The sequence below is a fragment of the Fukomys damarensis genome, unplaced genomic scaffold, assembly GCF_012274545.1.
Source record: "Fukomys damarensis isolate Sample0158 unplaced genomic scaffold, DMR_v1.0_HiC HiC_scaffold_19, whole genome shotgun sequence".
NCBI classification, from domain to species: Eukaryota; Metazoa; Chordata; class Mammalia; order Rodentia; family Bathyergidae; genus Fukomys; species Fukomys damarensis.
This window is the reverse complement of record NW_022900931.1, coordinates 62563590-62587795: the sequence shown is the minus strand read 5'-3', so window position 1 is coordinate 62587795 and position 24206 is coordinate 62563590. Positions and strand designations below refer to the sequence as shown.

The following is a 24206-nucleotide window of genomic DNA, read 5'->3' as shown; positions in this document are numbered from 1 at the left end:
CAGGGTCACAACCCTTGTGTGGTCCAGGGTACTGTTTGCTGAGAGGCCCATCAGAAACAGCTGTAGTAATGGCCATCTGGAATCCCACAAGTAATGCCGAGTGTGGTGGCGCATGCCTGTGATCCCAGCACTCTGAAGGCTAAGACAAGATCATGAATGTGAAGCTGTGAGTCCACTCAAGGCCAGCCTGAACTGCACAGTGAGATCCTATCTCGGAACAAAACAAAAAATAGAATCCCACGTGTAACTTTTCAGACAATGAGTAGGAAATAGACATGCATGAAAGCAGAGCCAACAGGAATACTCCCCAAGACAGAACCACAAGGCCTCAGGTGGCGGGATTGTCACAGATTATAACATGTAACATTATCTTAAACTTCATTTTGCAGTGGCAAGGACTGAACCCTGCACTTTGCACAGAGCTGCATCCCTAGCCCCTCTTTTTTATTTTGAGACAAGGTTTCACAAAATTGCCCAGGCTTGCTCAAACTTGAAGCCTCCTGCATAAGCCTCCCAGAGCACTGGGATTACAGGTGTTCACCAACACACACAGCTGAAACTGTTTAAATTTTTAAGAAGCTAGGCATGGTGGTTCACTGCTATAATCCCAGCGCTCTGAAGGCTAGGACAGGATCAAATGTGAAGCCAGCTTGGCTATATAGCAAATTTAAGGCCTTTCTAGACTATATAGCAAGATCCTTCTCAAGAAAAACAAAAATAAGGTCTTTTTTTGAAACGGACTTGCTTTGTAGTGCAGGCTGGCCTTGAACTTGCTGTGATTCTCCTGCCTCCACCTCCCAAGTGCTGGGATTACAGCCGTGCCCTACCATACCCAGCTATAAAGATAAAAAAATTTAAGAGAAGCTCGGAAATAATCAGAGGACTCCAAACTATAAAAACTTGCCTAGCAGACTGGAAAGGAAAAAGCCCAAAGGTAATATTTTGGTACTATCATTTTGGATTTTTTTTTTTGTTTTCTGTACCAGGGATTGAACTCGGATCCTTGCGATTGTGAGGCAGACAGTGGAACCACTGAGCTAAATCCCCAGCCCAAAGGTAATACTTTCAGAAATAATAAAAAGAGTGACCAAAATTCAAAAACTCCACAACTGGGTTCAAGGGCAAATTAGACACAACTAAAGAAAGGCTTACTGAAATAAAGCTGATTATAGGAAGCACAGAAACACACTCGAAGGTTATGAAGCATAGAGCAAAAGCTACCATACATTGCGGAATTAGAATGGTGCAAAGACTAAATGATAAAAAATGTACACCCAGACACATGGTCCCAGAGGCACCCAGCTCTGTGAGCTTAGGCAATTGGTTCCTCTGAAGCTTACTTTGTTTTTCTTTTTTCCTCCTTCCGTCTCCCTCCTCTCTTTTTGAGGCAGGGTTTTACTATATTCTTAGTAGTCTGGTCTGAACTAGAGTTCTTCCTGAGTACTGGGATTGCAAGCATGTGCCAGCACGCCCAGCAGAAGCTGTTTCTTAATCTGAAAAAAAAAAGAATGCAGGTTGAGCATCCCTCATCTGAAATGCTTAAGAGCAGAAGTGTTTCAGATTTAGGGTTTTTTCCAATTTTGTTATTTTTGTGTACATATATCTTGGAAATGAGATCTAAGATGAAACTACACATGTATTTACGCTTTATATTCACCTTATATACAAAGCCTGAAGATAATTTTCTACCGTACTTTTAGTGCACCTGCGTTTTGTTTTTTGTTTTTGAGGCAGGGTCCTGGTATGCAGTTCAGGCTGGTCTTGAACTCACTACGTAGCCCAAGCTGGCCTCAAACTCCGAGCAACTCTCCCACCTCAGCTTCCCCAGTACTAGAATGACAGCTCTGTGCCACCTTGCCTATCTGCATCTGCATTGTAACTGCAATCTGTCCCTGGCCGAGGTGTAGTATTTTCCACTGCTCAAAAAGTTTTGGAGTTTGGCACCCTTGAGATTTTTGCATTAAGGTGGGCTGATGCTGAAGCTTTCACTGAGTGCTCAGCAGCTGTGTTTCCAAAACACCCGTGGTCTCAAAGCTGTGGAAGCCCATATGTCAAGTCTGAATGGGAGCTGCAAGGTCTGCTGGCTTTGGTACCTGGGGAAACATTACCTTGGAGGACATCAGCAGCCTCACCTGTAATACGGATCTAACAAGTCTTACTTGAAACTCAAGCCAAAAATGTGCAGAAAGCCATTTAAACGTCAGTTAATGCTAGCACTCTGGGAGCTTGAGGGAGGAAAATTGTTCATTCAAGTCCAGGTTTACCAACTTAGGGACATAGGAAGACTCTGTATCAAGATTTTTAAAATTTCTTTTATTTTTCGAGAAGGGTCTCACTATGTAGTTGAGACTGACCTGAAACTCACTATGTAGCCCAGGCTGGTCTTGAACTCACAGCAATCCTCCTGCCTCAGCCTCCTGAGTGCTGGGATTACAGACGTGTACCACCACCACTGGCAAGGTTTTAAAAAGTAAGAAAGGCTTGGTTGGGAGGTGGTAGCTCAGTGCAAAGGCCTTGGGTGCAATCCCAGTACCAGGAGGAAAAAGGTAAAAGCCACATGCTATGTTTTATTAACCAAGTCTTCATCCAGCACTGGTGGAGAAGGGAGGTGGGATGTGGGGGCTGGGGGCACAGCTGTGAGGCTTTGAGTTTCAGACAGCTGGTGAGAACCGAAACTCTACCCACCTCAGGGTTTGGGGGAAAATGAAATGAATTTGCTGTAAGTGCTTACTATGCCTGACACATGAACGTCAGCCACCAAGGAAAAACTCGAACCAGGACTGTCTTCATCCTTGTTTGATAACCCGACTTTCAGCCCTCAAGTTTATTGTGTCTTTTGAAGCCTTCAGTTAACTCAGGAGACCAATGTTCACTTATTTTATTTAATTAATTAATTTTTTTGGGGGGTACAGGGGATTGAACTCAGGTCCTTGCGCTTGCAAGGCAGGCAATAGAACCACTGAGCTAAATCCCCGGCCCTAATTTTTGTTTTTTTTGAGACAAGTTCTCACTATGTAGTTCAAACTGGCCTTGAACTCCCAGCGATCTTCCTGCCTCAGCCTCTTGAGTACAGGAGTTATAGAAGTGTGCCACCACGCCCAGCTCACTTCCAGTGTTTTGTTTGGTACTGGGGATTGAACTCAGCACCTTGGATTTGCAAGGCAGGCGGTGGAATCACTTGAGCTAAATCTAAATCCCCAGCCCTACCTCCAATTTTTTAACCCTCCATTTTAGCTGTGGGTAGAATCCAGGCCCTGGCACAGGCTTGTTAAGCAAGCTTTTCTACAGAGTTGTACCTGAACTTGAACTTGGCTCCCTCATCGAGGGTTTTATTTTTCACTAGGTTTGCTAAATAGCTGAGTAGGCACACTATGTCCTTAAGGACAGCATGTCCCAGCATTTAGGAGGCCAAGGCAGGAATATTGAGAGTTCAAAGCCATTCTGGGCTACACAGTAGGACCCTCTGTGTGTGTGTGTGTGTGTGTGTGTGTGTGTGTGTGTCCACTGAGCTAAATCCCCAGCCCAAGTCTGCATTTCTTAATAAACTCCACAGCTGACCCGGAGGATGAGGTGGGGTTGGCAGAAATTCCTCCCTGGCCTTGCAGGTACACCACCATCTCATTGGTGTACCCACAGGAAAGGGTGGTTTGGAGTAACTGCTTTGCAGTGAATCTAGGTCTGACCCATTCTTACCTGAAACCCTCTCAGATGTTCCAAACCCAGGGTTTCCCAAAGTGTCTTCTGAGGTACCCTGGTTTTGTGAGGTGTTTCTTACAGAGGTTCCATGGTGAAATACTTTGGGAACCACTGCCTTCTGTCTTATGCAAAATTCCCATGATGCAGCGAGGAGACTCACTGAATGTTTTACCTGCTACTTTGATCTCTAATCCCTTGAAAACACTGGTTTACTGCCCATTGGCTCAGGTATAAATTAGGAGCACTGAAGCCTTGGCTTCCACCTCCTTGGTTCCCTTTCTGCATCGAGTGGAGCATGAACTGATGTGAAAACTTCAGATTCAGAGGATTCATTTAGTTGAGTAGTGCTGGTCCAGACGCTATCCACAGTTTGCTGATGGAAAGCACAGCATTTGGTCCCTGCAGACCTTCAGACCAAGTGGACCGAGCTGTTACTCCTTTGGCTCTCACTGCCACTGTGGTCCTTTCCATGTCCCCGCAGGGTGGCATCTTGGGAGAGTCAAAGGAAAGTGGGTCCTTTCTAGGAGCCCAGGATGTGGAACGGGAGAAGCCAGCACACCTATGGTGGGCCCAGTCCGGCTCCGCTGGTGCCAGGCACCCTGGGTGCGAACTCTCCGGGTGGTGCTCCCTGAGAGTAAGGTCCCTCGGGCTACAGCCCTAGGTATTCAGCTAGGAACACGGCCAGGATGCGGCTGAGGTTGTGCACAGTGGGCGGGTGGAGATTGGCCTCTGTGTCGCCGGGTGTGTGCCACACAGAGGGGAAGGGTGTGGCGATGAGGTGCAGCACCGGGACCCCTGCAGGTGAGAGGAGACGCCGTCAGGCCTGCATGCCCACCACAGACCCCAGCCAGGCCCAGGCTGGGTAACCTGACCTCCCCCTGCCACTACCAAAACACTGTTCCTGCACTTGCTGATCTCTAAACGTAATTTTTGTTCATGTGTGAGAGAGGTACATGTTGTTTTTGTAACAAATCAGAGGAACTCAAAATTAATGGGTTGTGAAGAGATCAGGAGGAAGATGTCCTTGATCTTCCATGCCAGGTACACATCAGACCTCTTTCTAACAGCATTCATATTGTACTTGCTGTGTGCTAGGCACTAGGCCACACGAACACACCATTTTATCCTTTTTGTAAACCCTTTAAGGTAAGTACTTTCTACCAATACCTTCAATTTACTTTTTTTTTAGATGAAGTCTCACTGTGTTGTCCAAGCTGGCCCCAAATTTCTGGGGTCAAATTATCTCCTGCCTCAGCCCCCTGAGTAGCTGAGACTACAAGGAGGCATCACACCCAGGTTTTCCCTTCACGTTCCCTGAATGAATCAATAAAGGAGGCATTGTTGGGTCTTGGAGTGTAGCTCAGTGGTAGAGCACCGCCTAGCACATGCAAGGCCCAGCATTCTATCCCCAGCACTGAAAGAAAACATAAATAAAGAATAAGACATTTTAACCAAAGTAGTCTAGACTGGCCTTAAACTTGCTATGTAGCTTAGGCTGGTCTTGAATTCACAGCAATCCTCCTGCCTCAGCCTCCCAAATGCTGGGATCACAGATGTGCGCCACCACACCTGGCTAATGAAGGTATTCTTGTTGGAAGACAATTATAAATTTGTCAAAGCAGTTTTTAGCACCTCCTATATACCAAGCACTGTGTAAGCAGCCATTTTATAGACCTGACATCATAATTCTCTCATTAAAACACAGATGTGTATATTCTCTTTTTCCTGAAGGAATAGGGGCTGTGAGAGACCAGACTGCTTTAAGTCAAACAGTGTAGATCCTAGAACTCAAACCTGTCTCATTCTGCAATCTGCAGTGAGTGGTAGCTTAAGGCTAGAGCACTTACCTAGCATGCAGGAAACTTTGGAATTTTTTTTTTTTTTTTGAGACAAGGTCTTGCTATGCAGTTCAGGCTGGCCTTGAACTTGAGGCAATCCTCCTGCCTCAGCCTCCTGAGTGCTGAGATTACAAACCTGTGCTATGACACCTGGCTTTTCTTTTCTAGTCTTTTTAAGACAAGGTCTCTGTAGTTCAGGCTGGCCTCAAACTTTCCACAATCCTGCTACCTTAGCCTCCTGAGTGTTGGGATTACAGGCATACAGCACCATGCCCACCTAAAACCCACGTTCTTAACTCCTATACCAGATATTTTCAACCCTGTGCATCAAAATTACATGGGAACTTTGTAAAAATCAAGCAGATACCCAAGATGGTGGTCCAGTAGGCCTGCAATATGACGGGGCATATTTTAAAGTTCATTTGGTGATTCTACAAAGCCACCAGAGCCTTGAAAGAAAATCAAGAATATATGCTGTGCTGGGCACGATGGCACAGTCCTATAATCTCAGCACTTGGGAGGCCAAGGCAGGAGGATCACCACAAGTTTGAGGCCAGTGTGGGCTACATAGTGAGTTCAAGTCCAGCCTAAACTAACTGTCTCAAATACAAAACAAAGAATATGTGTTGTAATCATTGTGGCATAAATTGTAACAGTTAACATTTCTTGAAGGCCTGCTCTGTGCTGGACCCTGGTCCAAACAAGCTCTTTACACACATTAGCGTACTTGGTATGCTATGACACTGTGCAATACCATTTTATAGATGGAGAAACTGATACATGAAGAGGGGAACCACTCGCCACCAGTCCCCAGCACTGGGAAGGGGCCAGGGCCAACCCAAGCTGTGACTTCCTCGGACACCGGCCCCCATTCCTCCCTGCTTGGCCATACCTCTGCGGAGGAAGGGGATGTGGTCATCTTCCACAGAGCCGGGCGGCTCCCCGGGCTGGAAGTACATCACTTCCTGGGGGTGAGCCTGCAGCAGGTTCAAACGGTGCAGACGCTTCTCTAGAGGGGGGTGGGGATCAGAGGGCAAGGCTCAGGTAGTCTCAGCAGTAAAGCACTGGTCACCCCGTGAATGAATGTGGTAGATTATCACTGGCACCACGCCCATTTTACAGATAGGAAACAGAGGCTCAGACTGATGAAGACTCTTAACCCACATTCCCAAGGAGTAAGAGGCAGACAAAGGATTTGAAACCGGAGATGTCGCACACCAGGGTGGCTCATTTATAATCACCACGCGGCCTTCGTGCCATGAGTGTAAGATTCTGCCCTCCTTCCTTAGAGAGACCGGGAAGTGGAGGTAATCTGTTCCTGGCCCGCCCTCCCATGAGCCAGGTAGGTGCCTGACGCCGCCTTCACGCTTACCGATGCTACGCAGCCGATGGAACCAGCGGTTCGTGTGGGGGAAGTGGCTATAGAAGGTCGGACTGTGGGCTCCCAGGAGATCAAGCAGCACGAAGAGCTCCTAGGCAAGAAGTCAGGACTGGAGAGGGCTGAGCAGGACCCTGCCAATCCCCCTGCTCCCTCTCTCTCCCTCACCAGAACGCAGCGGGACCCTGGACTTACAATGGCCTGGATCCTGGTGGGGCCAGGACTGTGGGGCATGGACGCCATGAGCTGGGCTAGGTGCCGGGAGCCATAAAGGGAGTCCTTGGGTCCCCACTCCTTCAGCGCCTCTTCGCCGTCCAAGAAGAGCAGTTGCAGGGTCACTGGGGCTGCCTGGGGGAACAGGTGGCCAGGGCCAGCTCAGTGCCATGTGCCCTGTCATAAAGAACTAAAGACGGTACCGCCAAAAAAACAGAACAAAAAACTAAAGATGGGTTAGATCTGATAATTATTCCTCAAGCTCAGTTTGGCAAAATAAATAAATACATAAAAAGAGAGGGAGACCCACAAATGAATGATACGCAGTGAAATGCAGTCAGGACAGATGCTTCCAAGAATTAGAGGGCTGAGAGAGCACAGGAAGGGGCTTGGTGGGACCCAGTAGGGAGGGCTCTGGGGTTGCACACTGGAGCAGAGGGAAGCGCGTTCCCAGTCAAAGGAGCAATATGGATCAAGGCTGGGGCCCGGGAGCAGGTAGAGAGGTTTCAGAGATCAGAGGGTTAGCAAGGGCCAAGGGGTTTGGTATTTGTTATAGGGACACTGGGGATCCATGGAAGGGTGAGAGGAGGGGAGAAGCATGATGTGATCTATACTTCCATTCCTTTATTCATTCCACAATTTTTTGTACCAGAAATCGAACTCAGGACCTTGAAAGGCAGGCGAAGCACCACTGAGCTAAATCCCTGGCCATTCCACCAATGTTTATTGACACCCCATTTTATGCCAGGCTGTATTCTGACCAAGGGGATACAGCAAGAAACAAAAGAAACGTGAGTCCCTGCCTCCATGGAACTTACTCTACCTGAGGAGTCAGGCAAACCAATCAACAGAAAACCATGGATGAGATAGAGACCAAGGGACCTATTTTAGGGTGGCTGGGAAAGGGGTCCCTGAAGAGATAACTTTGGAGTAGACACCTGTATAAAAAGCAAGAACCAGTCAGGAAGGAGGAAAAAAACAAACCTTTGTTTCTTTTTCTTTGAGACAGGGTCTCACTATGTAGTTCAGGCTGGCCTCAAACTCACAGCAATCATCCTGCCTCAGCCTCCCAAATGCTAAGATTACAAGCATCATGATGGCTTTAAAAAAAATCTATTCTTTAAAAAAAAAAATCTATTTTATGTAGAGCCAAGGGCAAGTGCAAATGTCCCGAGGTGGGCTTGAGAGATGAAGAGTGGATGTGACTATACAAAGTGAGTGAGGGGTGAAGGGCAAGAGGGGTAACAGTGCACGTCAGGGGACACTATAAGGGTTCTGGTATTGGGGGAAGCCACGGGAAGGTTTGGGCAGAGGAGACATGGATGACAAAGGCAAGGAGGAGAAGGGTGGAGGTGGCCCACCACTCCCCAGCTCCTATTCCTCACCTGCTGCTTGGCCCTCCTCAAAAGCAGATCCAGAGCCTGAACCAGCTCCAGTAGCAGCGCACAGGGCACAGCTGAATCCGTGGCTCCCACAAATGGGGCTGAGCCCGGGGGGAAGAACTTCGAGTCGTAATGGCAGGCGAGGGTAAGGTGATGGGCAGCTCCTGGGTCCAGTGTAGCCACCACGTTCCCAAAGTCCAGTGGCCCCAGAGGCGTTGAGGCTGTGAAGGGATCCAGTTCCACATGCCAGCCAGCTGTCAGGGCCCGCAGTGTGGATTCCAGGAACTAGTGGCAAGAGAGAGGTGGGAGGGTGGAAAGGGACTGGGGAGGAGGTGGGGAGAAGGGCCATGTGACCTGACCCATGCAGAGCAGTCAGGTCGACTCAAAAGTCCCCACGTAGGGGTTATTTCTCTGACTCACTCCTGCCCAATACCTACTGGGTGCCAGATGTTGGGGCGATCCACCTCCTGATGCCAACAACACTAATCATGGCTTATTCTTCAGTAGTGCTTGTTATGTGCCACGCCCTGTTCTAGAAGTCCTATGGAATACAGATTGCCAATGCATTTTGTAGAGGGGAAACTGAGTCCCAGAGAGATTAAGAAACAGCCTGATACAATGTTGCACATCTGTAATCCTAGCACTTGGGAGGCTGAGGCAGGAAGGGTGCAAGCCCAAGCCCAGCCCCAGCAATTTAGTCCCTTAGAAAGACCATCTGAATTTTTTTTGGGGGGGGAGTGTACCACGGATCGAACTCAGGACCTTGTGCTTGCGAGGCACGAGTGGTGCCACTGAGCTAAACCCCCAGCCCTGAAAATTTTAAAGAAGAAGTGGTCGTAGTATAGCTCAGCTTAGTGCAAAGGCCCTGCGTTCCATTCGCAGTACCACCACCAGGAAGAAAGAAAGAAAGAGAAAAAAAAGGAAGAAAGAAATCCAAGGTGAGGTGGGACCAGACACAGTATCTGGAAGGCAGTATAGGGATGTGATACCACCTATTAGCTGTGGGACATAGGCAAAACGTATAGCATCTTGGCCTTGGTTTCACTGTCTGTGTGAAGATCATACTGGTTCTCACCACCCAGGGCTGTCTGTTGCTTGTCCCTAGTGCATACTTAGCTTTTGATGGGACAAATGCAGCCTGTGGTTATGTGGGACTCGAGTCCAATTACCTCCCATCACAGCCCCAGTTCTGCCTTTTATCTGCTTTAGTATCTTGGACAGGATGTCTAATTCCATTTTCTAGAGGCCTGGCGAAGGGAGGGGTGTTGGGCAGTACCATATAATGCCTTTACCTTTCTGACTTGGAGATTACCGGGGCTACCTGGGGTTCGAACAATCAACAGAGGACGCAAATAAGTATTCCAGAGCCGCTGAGGATCCAGCTGTCCCACCACCTTCCGCAGCTTTGCTTCAGGGAGGTTTCCAACTAGCGGAGCCTTCAAGGGAGGTAAGATGGGGAAGAGAAAAATGAGAGCACCCCCCCCCATTCTGACCCTACCCCGGGCGCTGTGGCCGCCCTGAGCTCTGAATCCTCTTGGTAATGAGCGCCCTCGGGCATCTAGGATAAATCCTAAATTTGGGAAAGGTCCCTTCCAAGCCCTTCTGGTCAAAACTACCTTAATCCTGACAGACAAATCGGACCCTGGTAGGAGGAAGGGGTTCTTCCAAATGATTGACTTGAGGCGTGGAACCCAGATCTCCCAAGCTCACTACAGCAGAGCAGACTCTTCTTAAGCGGGAGCAACTATTACAGAACGAGCGCGAAGCCTCACTGGGTACTGGGAAAGCGTGCAAATGACAGAGAAAGAAAGGATCACCTGCGGCTAAGGCGATACGATACAGCCACGTCAACCTGAGACTCTGAAAGCGGGAGTGGGAAATGGAGGTCCCCAGGTGCCCGGAGCCCCGCCTGGCCTCACCCGCAACTCCCGGCCCCTTGACAGCTCCTCAGTGCCGCGGTGCCAGCCGCTCCAGACGATGTAGAGCGCCAAGCCCACGGCCACAGCCAGCAGCAGCGGCAACAGCTGCAGCCGCGGTAGCAGGCGGCGCTTGGGCAGTGAGTGTGGTTCCAGAAGGCCGCGTTCTCCGAGCCGCAGCCGGGGCCGTCCGCGGCCCCCGGAACGCATGGCAGCTGTGCCTGAAACCGGTCCCCAGCCGCGGATGGAGTTTAGGCCCGGCCGAGTTCCACCCACTGAATCACAAAACCAATGAGCAACAAGAGCGGCTGCACTTCCCACCCAATGAGCCGTGAAACCAATGGCATCCTGAGGGCACGCCTCGCTGCCTCCCTCGGGTGTTGGCGTTGGTTCTCCTAAGGGCCGCACAGCCCAAGAGGGAGCTGGAAAGGAGTAAGGACGGCCTCCGAGGGGAGAGAGCCAATCAGCAGCGTTTGATCGTGGAGCCTCTCTAGTGCACAGGCTGGGGCCCTTCCGGATGTAGGCTTGGTGATGCCACAGCCACAATATCAATAGACACTTCGGGGAGCCGTCCCTAAGAAAAAGAGGAGGGTGCGCAGCCCTGAAGCTAGGAGCAGACTGACTTCGCCGAGGCCGCGCCCCTGAGGACGGGACAGGCACGTCACTTCCTTTTTTCAACCTATACTTTTCTACAACAAAAGGATTTGAGTTGGGCTCCCTTTATTTTTCCTCTCCATTGTCGTGAGCATCTGTCTTGTGTTGTCCTGAGTGGCCTCGAACCACTGCTTCAAATTTTTACTCCGTCTCTGTGCAGCGGGCAGGGATCTCTGTGGTAACAGGCCACGCCCTTATCCGCGGTTTGGATTTGCGCAGGCGCCAAAGGAAGTGAGTCGCCGGAAGCGGAAGTCCCGCCCTTCTTCCCTCAGAAAGCGGAGCAACGCAGAGGAAACGGGAGTGACCTGTGGTTACAGCAGCCACCATGTGAGCCCCGGCTGGGTTTAAGTGGCGGGAGGGACGTTGTAAACTTGACTGATTAACGGTAGGAGAGGGTAAGCAGGGCCGGGGGCCAGAGGCAAGAGGTTAGGGATAAAGTGGCGTACTTTTCTCTTGAGGGTTTCGAGCAGGGTGTGGGGCCTTCAACGGCTCGAGTTCTGGAGGGGGGATATCTTTGTGTGTGTGTATGTGTGTGTGTGGGTGTGTGTGTGTGTGTCAGGGTCTAAGTATGCAGTTGAGACTGAACTGGAACTCTGTGTAGCCCAGGTTGGTCTCGAACTCATAGCGATCCTCCTGCCTCAGCCTCCCGAGTGCTGGGATTACAGGCGTGCGCCACCACGCCCGGCTGAGAGGGGCTGTCTTAATCACCTAACGGGGCTGGGAGCTCTTCGAGATGCTCTTGTTGAAACAAATTTTAAGGGGAAGCGATTTTTAAGAATAAAAAGCCCTGGGGAGGAAAGTGAGGACTATAAGAAATAACGATTTGAGGTATGGATTTATTCAGATAATTTAAGCTGCCGTCGGGTGGCCTTTCGACCTGATTTGCGACTTTAACCATAATGAACCCCAGGAATGATTTTGCAGTTTGTTCGTTCGGGAAATATTACGTTGAGTGTTCACATGTCAGACACATGGGATACATGAATGAGAAGTCTTTATCCCCAAGAAAAAATGTGCTGCTATGGGTTATAAAGGGAGCAGGGTACTCGGACCATAGAACAATAAACGACTGTAGTGTGTTAGGTGTACAGGGCTATGAATAAAGAAATGGGTGAGCACACCTGTAACCCCAGCACTTGGGAGGCTTAAGCAAGAGGATTGTCACGAGTTCAAGGCCATTCTGAAATAGTCTAGTAGGGAAACAAAATGGAAAATGACGACAGTGTCACAGAGGGACACATTGAGAAGGTTACGCTTGAGCAAAGACCTGAAGAAAGTGAAGGAGTGGAGAATACAGATACCTGGAAGTTCTAGGCAGGGGTAAAAGCAAACAGAGGTCTTAAGATGAAAGTCTGCCTTTTATCTTATGAAGACCACCCAGGAGGTCACTGTGGCTGGAACAGTGTGAGAGCCGGTAGATGTAGGGCATTGTGAAAACTTCGGTTTTCCCTTCTGCACCAAGATGAGAGGTATGGGAAAGTTTTGAAGGGTGACGTAATATGGTTTAGGTTTTAGCACAACCTTTCCTACTGATCTATGAAGAACAGACTGTCAGGTGACAGACATGGGTGGAGCCAAGGAGACCAGTAAGACTCCAGGAAAAAGATTATGGAGATTTAGGGTATGGAGTCTGGATATACAGTGATAGCCCAGTTCATGAATTTAATTAACTCTTTCCATGATTCTGGTTGCAAACCAAATGGCACAAGAACTAAATCAAATTCAGTGAGTGGGTTCAATGTTGATCTTAAGAGGTAGGTGGCAGGATTCGCCAGTTGATTTGATGTAGGGTATGAGAGGACCAGACATGTCACGTGAACATCGAGTATTTACAGAGAACTGGGGCAATGAAGTTGCTTTCAGTGGGGGTAGAGTGGGTTGGAGTGGTCAGGTAATCTGCAGCTCAACCTGGTCACTTGGAAATGTCTATCAGGTATCGGGCGCTTGTGCCCAGAGAGAAGACTTGGGTATCAGGGTGGGTGGTGGGAGCAAGGTTGAAGAGACAGAGTGAAAAGCCATGACAAACCATGCTCCCAGCCTAAGCCTTTCTCACCTGTGGTTCCATCCTTGTCTATTCAGGAGCCTCCTCAACAAGCCCAAGAGTGAGATGACCCCAGAGGAGCTTCAGAAGCGGGAGGAGGAGGAATTTAACACAGGTCCACTCTCTGTGCTGACCCAGTCAGTCAAGAACAACACCCAGGTGCTCATCAACTGCCGCAACAACAAGAAACTCCTGGGCCGTGTGAAGGCCTTTGACAGGTGAGCACCCGGGGTTTGGGAGGAATCGGATCCAGGTCTGGAGAAGCATCCCTAGCTCCTGTCTTGAGGAGCTGAAGAAAGGTTTCTTAGAAGTTTGGGTGTAGGCCAGGCATGGTAGTGCTGGCTTGTAATCCGAGCACGCAGGAGGATCACCAAGAGTTTGAGGCTAGCCTGGGCTATATAGTGAGATTCTGTCTCAAAAAAAAAAAGAGCTTGGGTGTGGAATAGGAGAAGCATTTTAAAATTATGTGGTGTGGCTGTCTCGGTTCCCTTCGTGCTGTCCAAGCGTGTGCCTGAGTGACTTAGCAAGGTAAAGACCCTGTCTCAAGGGGCTGGGGATTTAGCACAGTGGTTCTAGCACCTGCCTTGAAAGCACAAGGACCTGAGTTCGATCCCCGGTACAAAAAAAAAAGACCCTGTCTCAAAACAGTGAATAAATAGTGTCGGGAGTATAGCTCAGTGTGAAGGCCCTGGGTTTGATCCCGAGGGCCACCAGAGAAAGAACAGATTATAGTACTTGTGAAAAGCACTTGGCTCGGTACTGAACATGTGATAAATACTCAATGAAACATAATTTGTAACCTTTGTCCCCCTTCCCTCAGCACTGGGGATTGAATCCAGGAGCAAGCTGCCAGTGAGCTGAGCTAACCCCCCAGCCCTTTTCAGTTTTTGTTTTGAGACAGGGTCTTGTTAAGTTGCCCAGGCTAGCTTCAGACAGCCTCCTGATCAGCTGGGATTGCAGTTGTGCTGCTGTGCCTGCCCGTACCTTGCAGGCTTTTATTAGCATTCAGGAAGTGCTGTCCTCATACCAGTGTGAGGCTGAATCTGCCAATGCTCTTGCCGCTGACTTTGGCTGGGACCCACACTCTGAGCCTCAGTTTCCACTTGAGCCAAATGAGGGCAAGAACAGGAAATGCTGAGCACGGGAAGACAGTAGACCTGGACTCAGACGCGGGCTGTTTCACTTCTAAAATGTATGACCTTGGACAAGTCACTTTATTCCACTCTTCCTCAGTCTGCTCTCCAGGCTGGAGATAAACATTGTTCCTACCCACCTCTTTGAAGTTGAATTTTCCTTTTCCCCAGCTTCTTTGCCTCCGTGCAGTTGTCCACCCCTCTGCCCCATCCAGCCTGCCACCCCGTCAAGCCACGTTTGACTCACACTTGGTGAAGCAGGTGCATTCGGGGGATCCCTCGTGGTGTTAGTAGTGTGTGTGTTGTGCTGTCAGAACTTTACGGAAGTGTAACTGATGTCATAGTACCAACCACACACTGTTTTTATTTATTTTTTGGTATCAGGGATTGAACTGGGGTCCTTGTGCCTGTGAGGCGGGTGGTGGAACCACTGAGCTAAATCCCCGGCCTTCACAAGATATTTTTAAAACAGAGCTTTCCTTGTGCTCTTCTGCATCATGTTCTTCACATATTACCAACATCTGAGAGCATCACTGCAAATCAGCTGAGGCACCCCCTCCCATTTATTTGCCTAATTATGTTACTTTCTTGAGGGGTAGTGTTTGCAGGCACAGTAGAATTCCAAACAAGTCAAAGGCACCCATGGAAGTCTCTCCTCTCTTGCTGCCCCCCACCGGCCCCCAGGCACCACTGGGGCGCTAATTTCATGGGTCTCCTCCCCAGAGTCTTTACTATAGCACCGCAAATGTGGAAAGAGGCAAGGGCTTGTTATGGTTTGTTTGAAGCCACTGCTGGTGACACATCAACTTTAGACCTTGTTTTTTGCATTGAATAAAATTTGAAAATTTCCCCCATTGGGTATGCTATTTTTTTTAACTTGCTTTTTTCTGAATTGTAAATATGTTCACATGACTCCCAAAGCTAATAATAATCCATTGAAAAGTTTTCCAGGCCCATCCTCAGTTTACGTAAGCCACCCCTTGGCCCACTGCTCTTCTAGAATCTTCCAGAGGCCAGGTGTGGTGGCACATGTTTGTGGTCCCAACACTGGGGAGGCTGAGTCAGTATGATCCCTTGACCTACATAGAGACCCTGTCTCAAAAAAAAAAAACCCCAAAAAAAACCAATTCCACAGATTCTGCATTGTAGAAGTGAACAAGTGAACAGGTGGTGGTTCTCCTATCCCTCTCCTCCTTGTGATTTTTGCTTTGCTTTGGTTTCTGGTGCTGGAAATGGAACCTCGGGCCTTATGCATACTAGGCATGTGCGCTGCCACTGAGCTACACCCCAGCACTGAGCCTGCTGTTTCCTACTGAATGTAACTTTTTGTGCTTGCTGTTCTCTATCCTGCCTGTCTCATTTCCCAAGTGTCCCCTGGAGATTCCTGCATAGCGAAACAGCATGCCCTTAGACTTCTGTTGAGTTAGGGCCTCACTGTGTAGTTCAGGCTCACCATAAACTTGCAATCCTCTTATCTCAAATTCTTTTTTCTTCTTTTACCTCAACTTCTTGAGTGCTAGGATTATAGGCATATGTTGTGCCCTCAGTCTTTCCTTTTTTGTTTGTTTGTTTTTTGGAACAGTGTCTCGCTATGTAGTTGAGACTTAACTGGAATTTGCTATGTAGCCCAGGCTGGTCTCGAACTCACAGTGATCCTCCTGCCTCAGCCTCCCGAGTGCTGGGATTACAGGCGTGTGCCACCACGCCCGGCTTTCAGTCTTTACTTCTTACTGCTAATATTCCCATCAAATGTATGTTAGTTGGCTTGGTTAAACCAGCAACCTCTTTCAAAGCTAAATTACTTCCAGGCATGGTGGTGCACACCGGTCATCTCAGCACTTGAGAGGTTGAGACAGGATTGCCATGAGTTTGAGGCGAGCCTGGGCTGTATGTGAGTTCAAGGCAGCCTGAACTCTGTAGCCAGACCCTGTCTCAAAAACAAAACAAAACAGCTAATTACTCTTTGTAGCAGTTACTATCACCTGACAGTATGTTACAGGTCTCTGTTGCTCTCTCATTTCTTGTTCTGCCCTGGCTAGAATGCGTGAGCTCTGAGGACAGGGACGTCGTCTGCTTTAGTCATTGCCCTGGTGGCTATGTTTCAATCCATGCTCATTGTCTGCACTCACGAGCATCTGCTGAAGGAGCTGACCGTGCTGCTGTCCCACGTACTCACCCGGAGCTGTGTGGGCAGGGGTGGTGCAGGTGTCAAGTGCCACCCTGTCCCCAGCACCCCAGAGGCTCTGGGTCCTGAGACAGATGGTGCTTGGTGCTTCTCTGCTGCTGCCCCGAGTACTTAGACTTCAGGGCACAGTGGGAGCTATGTGTGCTTTGTGCCCCTGTCCCCAGCACCCCAGAGGCTCTGGGTCCTGAGACAGATGGTGCTTGGTGCTTCTCTGCTGCTGCCCCGAGTACTTAGACTTCAGGGCACAGTGGGAGCTATGTGTGCTTTGTGCCAGGCTCCGTTCTTAGTGCTTACAGAGATGCCGTATTCATTTGTGCCATCTTCAGGCAGCCCTTGGAGAAGGCGCAGATTGTCTAGAGGGGAGCAAACTGAGCACAGGGGTGTGGAGTCCTTGATCCAAACCTCAGCCTGTAATCCCAGCACCTGGGAGGCTGAGGCAGGAGGATCCCAGCAAGTTTGAGGCCAGCCTGGGCTCCATAGTGAGTTCAAGCCCACCCTGAACTACATAGTGAGACCTTATCTCAAAAAACAAAAGGATGTGCAGCTATGGCACTGGCAGCCCGCCCTCCTGGCCTAGGGCCTGCACCGTTCTCAGCTCAGTGCTACTGGAGGGGGTCAGAAGCCCCCCACCCTCACTCCTCTGCCTCCCCATCCCTGCCCCACCAGGCACTGCAACATGGTGCTAGAGAACGTGAAGGAGATGTGGACCGAGGTCCCCAAGAGTGGCAAGGGCAAGAAGAAGTCCAAGCCAGTCAACAAGGACCGCTACATCTCCAAGATGTTCCTGCGTGGGGACTCTGTCATTGTGGTGCTGCGGAACCCCCTCATTGCCGGCAAGTAGGGGCCTCTGCCCCTTCCTCTGAAGACCTGTCCTTTGTGATGGTAGTGATAATAAAGTGCTGAGTTTTTTTTTTTTTTTTTTTTTTTTTTTTTTTTTTTTTTTTTTTTTTTTTTTGGGGTTTTTGTAAACCCCCCACGCCCTTATTTTCTTTTCTTGGGGTATAGTCAAACCCCCAGAGCCTTGTGAGTAAGACAGGCTGGAGGGAGGGAGCTGGGCGTGGGGCTGAGGCCAGGGCCTCGCTGTCCCATCCAGACAGTGCACAGGTTAGAAATGTCCTTGTTTGAAATTGTTTGGATCTATTTTTCATTTATTCCATCAGGAAACATTCCCTAGCCCTGTGTTGCAAAGCTAGGGACACAGCAGTGTCTGAGAGACCCCAGCCTGCCCTGTGAACTGGGGGAGTGGATGCGAACTTAGAGCAGTCAGTACCCAAATACTAGCATTGACCGTGGCCAAGCTGCTTGAGTGCCACACTCAGCACTGTTCACGCATCCTGCTGGCAACTCCACGGCGGGCACTTTTTCCCCCCAGTACTGGGGATTGATATTGACCCCTAGGGCCTTCACACTGAGCTATATCCCCAGCTTATTTTTAGTTTTTTATCCATCCCCACCCCTGGGATTGAACTCAAGACCTTGCGCCTTCAAGGCAGGTGGTGGCACCACTGAGCTAAATCCCAGGCCCTTTAGTTTGTTTGTTTGTTTTTTGGTATTGGGGATCGAACTCAGTCGCTGTGCTTGTGAGGCAGGCAGCAGCACCACTAAGCTAAATTCCAGGTCCTGGTTTTTGATTTTGAAACAGAAGCTTGCTAAGTTGCCCAGGCTGGGCTACAGCTTGACATCCTTCTGCCTCAGCCTCCGAAGTGCTGGGACAGCAGGGGTGGCGGCCACTGTTACTTACACCTCCATTTTCCAGGACAGGGGAACTGAGTTACAGAGGGGTGGTATCGCTTCTCAGGGCCATCGATCCAGGAATGGATAATGCTGATTCAAACCCATCCTGCTGTGGAGCTGTCGCCTCCCCTCTGAGGCCCAGGGAGACAGGTAGGAAAGGACGGCACTGTTTGTTGTTGAAAGCTTATGGGAGATTCTGGTCTGGCTCCCATGTGCATAATGTGCCCTCTTCCGCCAAGGTCTGCTCCGTCTGCCTATGTCCCCTGTCTGGGTATAGGTGCTTACAGGCCCAAGGTCAGGATTCAATGAGATGTCCAACTGCACTTTGTGTGTGTGTGTACTGGGGATTAAACCCAGTAACTTTTTGAGATCAGTTCTTGCTAAATCAGTTGTTCAGACTGATCTCGAACTTGTGCCAGTACTTTTTTTTTTTGTTACCAGGAATCAAACTCAGGACCTTGTGCTTTCGAGGCAGGCAGTGGAACCACTGAGCTAAATCCCCAGCCCTGATCTTGAGCTTGGAATCCCCTGCCTCAGCCTCCCAGAATGCTGGGATAGAGGCATGTGTACCACACCTGGCCTCCAGTTGCATGCCTTTTTGTTTTTTTTTGACGGACTTACTGTGTTGTTCAGGCTGGCCTTAAACTTGCAGCAATCCTGCCTCAGCCTCGATGCTGGGATTACAGGCGTGCGCCATCACATCTGGCTTCCAGTTGCACCTAAGCTATGGAAGGCACAATCTGAGTTGCCCTGGAGCCCTCGGAGCTGGGGACCCTGCAGCAGCAGAGGCCTGAAGTGCAAGGCTGATAGTGTTTATTTCTCCTCACCAGAAGAGCCACCCACAGGGTAGAAGTTGGAGTCCTCTCGAAGGCCTCATGAGGGTTCCGGTCCTGGAATCCCTGCCCTGCAACCCCAGCTTGTTGACTTGAAATACCAGGAAGTGGGATGGGTTTGCCTGACTTGCAGGCTGGCATCAGACTGCAGTCGTGGGCACTCTGCTTGGCCTCAGTCTCAAGTTCCTGTCTGCCCACCCCACCCCCAGTCACCTCCCACTTCAAGGGCCAGAAGCCAAAGCAGATGTTATTAGGAGTAGCACATAGCTACGTGCTGACCTACACCGTGGGCAGCCCCAGGAAGTAGGTGCCATCATTGTACGCACTCTCTGGAAGTGGAACTGAGGTACAGAGACGCGGGGAATTTTCCCAAATGACACAGCTGACAAATAGTCGGACTAAGGTAGACCAGGCTGTGTCCCCGGCTTTATGGTTCCTGGGAAGCAGATCTCCAAAAACAGGCGCGCACACATGGATAATTTAAAACTGCATATGTCTTAAGTAGTTCAGTATCAGGAGATGACAGAATAGTCCCGACTGGGGATTCTCTCGGGCAGGGGCAGGGGCAGCAGGGTGTCCACGTTTTCTTGTGATGTGGCTGAAGCTGCGTGAGGCCACCACGAACCCCCACCAGCCGCGCAGCCCACCTGTATCCCTTTATGGCCTGGCCGCGGAGATTCTCCCACCCCAGAAATTTAAAAAGCAGCAGTGCCTCCACCCTAGCCCTAGGCCCCACCCCACCCAAACGCAAGGGGGTGCAGTGTGGGGCACAGCAGAGGCGTAAGCGTGAGAGGCTCCAAGGTCAGCTGTGGGGCACATCCGTCCTGGGAGCTGGAGACCCCAGGATGCTGAGTGTGTCTATGTGTGGGGGTTCAGGAGTGGGGTCTCCCATGTGGACCGGAAGTCCATCCAGGATGAGCCTTGGGCTCCCCGCTCTTCCCAGGGATCTGGGCTCCGGAGGGTAGGGCTGCAACCTTCCCCAGCCAGCAGCAGTCCTGGGTGCTCAGGAGGTTTCATCTCTGAGGCCCGCCTATCTGCACTCTGAGCCCTCTGCATCCCAGGCCCCTCATGTGTCGGGGTTCACCTCATCCACTCCCCGGAGTACCCCACAGGTGATGCCAGCCTCACACGTGCCAGAAGCACTCATTCTGCCCTGGCCCTGACCCAGGCTCCTCACTTTCCTGTGCACTCTAAATGGTGCTCCTGCCCTGTCTCTGCTGTGCTTTCCTCACGAAGTCACTCAGAGCCTTGGAAACAGCTCCTCGCCCCGCTTCATCTTGGCAGCCACCATGGTCCCGCAGTCCCCTCCTGATAATCCCCGTGGGAAAGGCTGCCCGCGGGGCGCCCCAGCAAGCTGCCACACCGCTCCCCGGCCCACTCCTCTTCCTCCTGTGGGTTCCTCCTTCCCCCACTCGACACCAACCCCACGGACAGGCACCTTCCCGCCCCAAGGCCTCCTCACGCGCCTTGCCTTCTGCCTAGGATCTTGTCCCCACCTCTCTCAGGCATGGCTTTGATGTCTCCTCCTCAGAGACGGCCTTCCAGGCCCCTCAGGCCCCTAGATTTTCATGACCTCTGCACAGAACGCGCATAACTTGATGTGTTCATGGTCACTTTCCCCTGCACCACTGTCATCTCCAGGAGGGCAAGGACTTTGTCTTGTTTCCTTCGCTCCCATTTCCCCAGCGTCTCCCACATCGATTCTGGTACACAGCCGGCCCTCAATACTGAACAGACGCAGCCTTCCTGTTACCTAGCAGTAACTCTCCAAGACCTCATCTCCAGGCCCTGGAAGCGACTTCGAGGACAAGGCGTGGTGGATGGGGTCATCGGCGGGGTTAGAACCCCTGGAAACGCGCTCTGGGCGCTGGCGGTGCGCGTCACCGAGGCTGTGGCGCAGCTGACAGTGGTCCCAACCCCGGCGGATCTCCGTCTGCACCTGCAACAGCAGGGGGCTCAGGGGCGGCGCCGTTCATCGCGCGGCCGCCAGAGGGCGCGAACGGACCTTTCCTACCTCCTTGTTGACGAAGCAGTAGAGGACGCTGACCAGGAAGCCCTGCCAGGGGAGGCGCGGGAGTCAGATGGGGTGGGGGCAGGGACAGTGTGGCAACCACCCCTTAATGTGTCCCAACCCTTGTCTGGCCCCAGAGCCCTTTGGATGTCCCCATCCTGGTCCTACCCTGGTGGTCATCTGACCTCTAGCCCCAAACTCTTTCCCCCTGCCCTTGCCGGTTAGCTGCGCAACAGGGGCTAAGAACAGGGAACCGGGCAGTAGGCGGCCTGAGTGTGAAGACCCCTTTCCTACTTGTACCCTCTGGGCAAGCTGCTTAGCCTCTCTGTGCCTCGGTTTCTTCATCTGGAAAATGGGCCTTCTATTTTACTATCTAGTGGTAGCTGTGAGAATTAAGGTAGTTAATATGCAAGAAGTCGGCGTGCCTGGCATACAGCCTTAAGCTTTTATTTTTGAGACAGGGAATCAATATGTAGCCCAGGCTGGCCTCGAATTTGCAATGATCCTCTTGCCTCAGCCTCCCCAGTGTTGAGATTAGAGCTATGCACCACCATGCCCAGCCTTAACCTTTTTCTTTTTTGGGGGGGGGGACCAGGGATCGAATTCGGGTCCTTGTGCTTGCGATGCAGGTGGCAGAACCACTGAGCTAAATCCCCGGCCATTTTTCTTAATCTTACTGTAACTCAATATTATACACCACTCAGTATAAATAGTTCATATTTCTACGTGTTCCACCTCTGAACTTAAACAAACACAAAACAGGGCTGAGCTATAGCACAGTGACAGCCATGCCGAGCAGGCTCACGGCCTTGCATTCAATCCTCAACATTAAAATAAGTAAATAGCTTATTTCTGTTTGATGACTAACAGATAAATTTAAATATCAAAACTCAGATCACACCCTTCCTCTTCTAGCAGAGGAAAACCAAATTGAGTACTGGACCTGGTGGCTCACACCTGTAATCCCAGTGCTCAGGAGGCTGAAGCAAGAGGATGGCAAATTCAAGCCCAGCCTGGGCAATAAAGCAACATAGAGAGACCCTGTCCGAAGATTAAGAACTAATCAAAAATTCTAAAAGGCTCTTGGTTCAATCCCCAGTGCCACCAAAACATAAACTAAAATTTTACAAATTGGCCATGTGCACAGCTGTAATCCCAGCATTTGGGAGGCTGAGGCAGGACAGCCTCAAGTTGGAGGCCAGCCTGGGCTACATAGAGATCCTGTCTAAAAAAAAAATTAATCAATAATTTAAAGCCACCAAACAGGTTTGGCTCAGTCCCCAAGGTCCCTTTACTTCTTTGTCCTCATCTCCCCCTCCTGGCCTCTGGCACCCTGGCCTCCCTCTGTAATGCTGCCATTCTCCTCCTCAGGGTCTCACGCCTAGTACCTCTTTTCTGGAGCATCCTGAGATACCTTCTGACTGTTCCTCACCTCCTCAGCACTCTGCTCCAGCGTCTCCTTAGGACGTCCTTCTTCCCTGACCTCCTGTCCAAAACAGCACTCCCATCTTTCCCTGCATACTCTGCTCCTTACCCCAACTCAGGATTCAATCCAGGGTCTTCATACTGAGCTACATCCCCCACCCTTGAAAAATTATCTTATTCAGACACACTTAAGTTGCTAAGTTGCCTAGGCTAGGCTAGATCTTCCTGCTTCGGCCTCCTAGAATGCTGGGATTACAGGCCTGCACCACACCTGGCTGCATCACTTTTCCCACCCCTGCCTGCACATCTAACTGTGACATTGTGCATACTGTGTGTTTAGTGTCTGTCTGTCTCCCAGAAGTTATGGACCATTTGGTTCTTGGCTGTATCTCCACCTGGAAGAGATACAATAAGCCTGGAAGAGAGCTTAGTGGTGATGTGTTCAATAAGTTTTTGCCGAATTTGATGAATGAGGTCTTGTGAGGTGAGACTGGTATTGTCCCCACTTTAGAGATGACAAGACTGAGGCCCAAGGAGGTGAGGTAATGCAGGGACTGAGGTAAAGCCAGTGAGTGCAGCACGGGCTTGAATTTTAAGTTTTGAGCTTCGATTTGAGCACTTTCTTTTTTCTGTGCGGGAGGCATCCCACTTTCCTCATCCTGGTCTCTACCCAGAGGTGAAGGCCACACAGCTGAAAAGCTCCTTGGAAGTGACTACTGTGTGCTGCGTCAGTACTGCCGGGGCCGCAGTCTCCAGCCTCGGTCCAGCTGCCTCCCCCGCCCAGGGTAGCTCCAGCTCATTGTTTTGCGCTGTGTGCATTAATGAATAAAAGCACAAACTCCCATCGTAATACCCCACTCGGGAGGACTGCAGCCCCCCGGTCCCGCCCGAGCACCTGGAAGGAGCTGAGGAAGATCTCAAAACCCAGCTTGGCCAAGCGCAGGGCGCCCCGGGCCTGTTCCTCGGTCACCGGAGCGAACACCACCTCGTGCACCCCCAGCAGAGGCACCAGCGTGAGCGTGGAGCGAGCCAGCCTGGGGACAGACGCGGCATTGGTCCCTGGGCCTGGGCCACCATACGTTGAGTTGGGTTCTCCTCACCCGGGGTCCCCCTCAACACCCTCACCTCAGCCGATAGTCCGGACAGCGCATCTGCCGTGTCCTCAGCTTGGACACAAGGATGCCAAGAATGCGCATGAAGATGAGGAAATTAATCTGCAAGGAGAGAGAGGCTGAGCCAGACACGACCCATTCTGGGGGGCTGGAGATGACTCCCTGATCTCCAGAATGGGAAATTCTTGAGTAAGGCCTGGAGGAAGCGGAACAGTCCATACCAAGATGGTTATGAGGATGGGAGTGCGTATGATCCACCAGATGGCCTTGACGTCGTTCCTCTCCCAGCACCTGGGGGAGGCAGGGGAGACCTGAGGAAAAGTCTAGATTTTCCCGCAAAACCAGCGGGCTGTCCAGGCCACGCCCACACACCCTAAGCCACACCCACAATCCTTAAAGTCACGCCCACCAGCTATTGGAAGGCCCCGCCCCTTCCAGGCGTCCTCCAACACAACCTCCTGCAACTCCCCATTCCTTCAGACCCCCGCCCACGTTCGCCTCAGCCACCTTTGCCCAAGTTTGGGGATCTCCGCCCACGTCCCTCAGAGCCCCGCCCCCCTCCCAGGCCCCGACCCAGACCCTGCAACTCACTGCGTGTTCTCGTACAGGTACCTGACGATCACCCAGGGAATGACGAAAAGCGCGGGGGCCCCTG

At 50.8% G+C, this 24206-nt stretch overlaps 3 protein-coding genes across 5 annotated transcripts in view; 1 reads left to right on the top strand and 2 right to left on the bottom strand.

Annotated features, from left to right (window-relative positions):
- Nucleotides 1–1052: 1052 nt before the first annotated feature.
- Nucleotides 1053–11107, bottom strand: Qpctl (glutaminyl-peptide cyclotransferase like). Of its 3 annotated transcripts, none has more exons than XR_778444.3 (8): nucleotides 10427–11107; nucleotides 9800–9943; nucleotides 8511–8792; nucleotides 7108–7260; nucleotides 6907–7006; nucleotides 6427–6543; nucleotides 3694–4491; nucleotides 1053–1493 (listed from the first exon to the last, which is right to left on the bottom strand). XR_778444.3 is itself a non-coding variant. In XM_010614601.3 (7 exons), the coding sequence occupies exons 1-7, from the start codon at nucleotides 10631–10633 to the stop codon at nucleotides 4346–4348; spliced, it is 1149 nt and encodes a 382-aa protein (XP_010612903.1). In that variant the 5' UTR covers nucleotides 10634–11107; the 3' UTR covers nucleotides 3460–4345. The 3 variants fall into 3 exon arrangements, 1 of the variants encoding a protein (XP_010612903.1); XR_778445.3 differs by having other exon boundaries at nucleotides 3869–4491; XM_010614601.3 differs by lacking the exon at nucleotides 1053–1493 and having other exon boundaries at nucleotides 3460–4491.
- Nucleotides 11108–11227: 120 nt separating this feature from the next.
- On the top strand, nucleotides 11228–17351 carry Snrpd2 (small nuclear ribonucleoprotein D2 polypeptide). The gene is made up of 3 exons (XM_019206133.2): nucleotides 11228–11404; nucleotides 13157–13336; nucleotides 17103–17351. Coding segments are annotated over exons 1-3 (357 nt in total). The 5' UTR covers nucleotides 11228–11402; the 3' UTR covers nucleotides 17278–17351.
- Nucleotides 17352–19643: 2292 nt separating this feature from the next.
- The window catches only part of Gipr (gastric inhibitory polypeptide receptor), a 9430-nt gene continuing 4867 nt past the window's right edge, over nucleotides 19644–24206 (bottom strand). The window contains exons 9-14 of the mRNA XM_010614602.3: nucleotides 24143–24203; nucleotides 23773–23842; nucleotides 23565–23653; nucleotides 23335–23473; nucleotides 21018–21059; nucleotides 19644–20942 (exon numbers count right to left, since the gene is read on the bottom strand). Of these exons, the coding sequence (XP_010612904.1) occupies nucleotides 20757–20942; nucleotides 21018–21059; nucleotides 23335–23473; nucleotides 23565–23653; nucleotides 23773–23842; nucleotides 24143–24203 (587 nt within the window). The 3' untranslated portion in view covers nucleotides 19644–20756. The remainder of the gene's footprint in view (nucleotides 20943–21017; nucleotides 21060–23334; nucleotides 23474–23564; nucleotides 23654–23772; nucleotides 23843–24142; nucleotides 24204–24206) is intronic.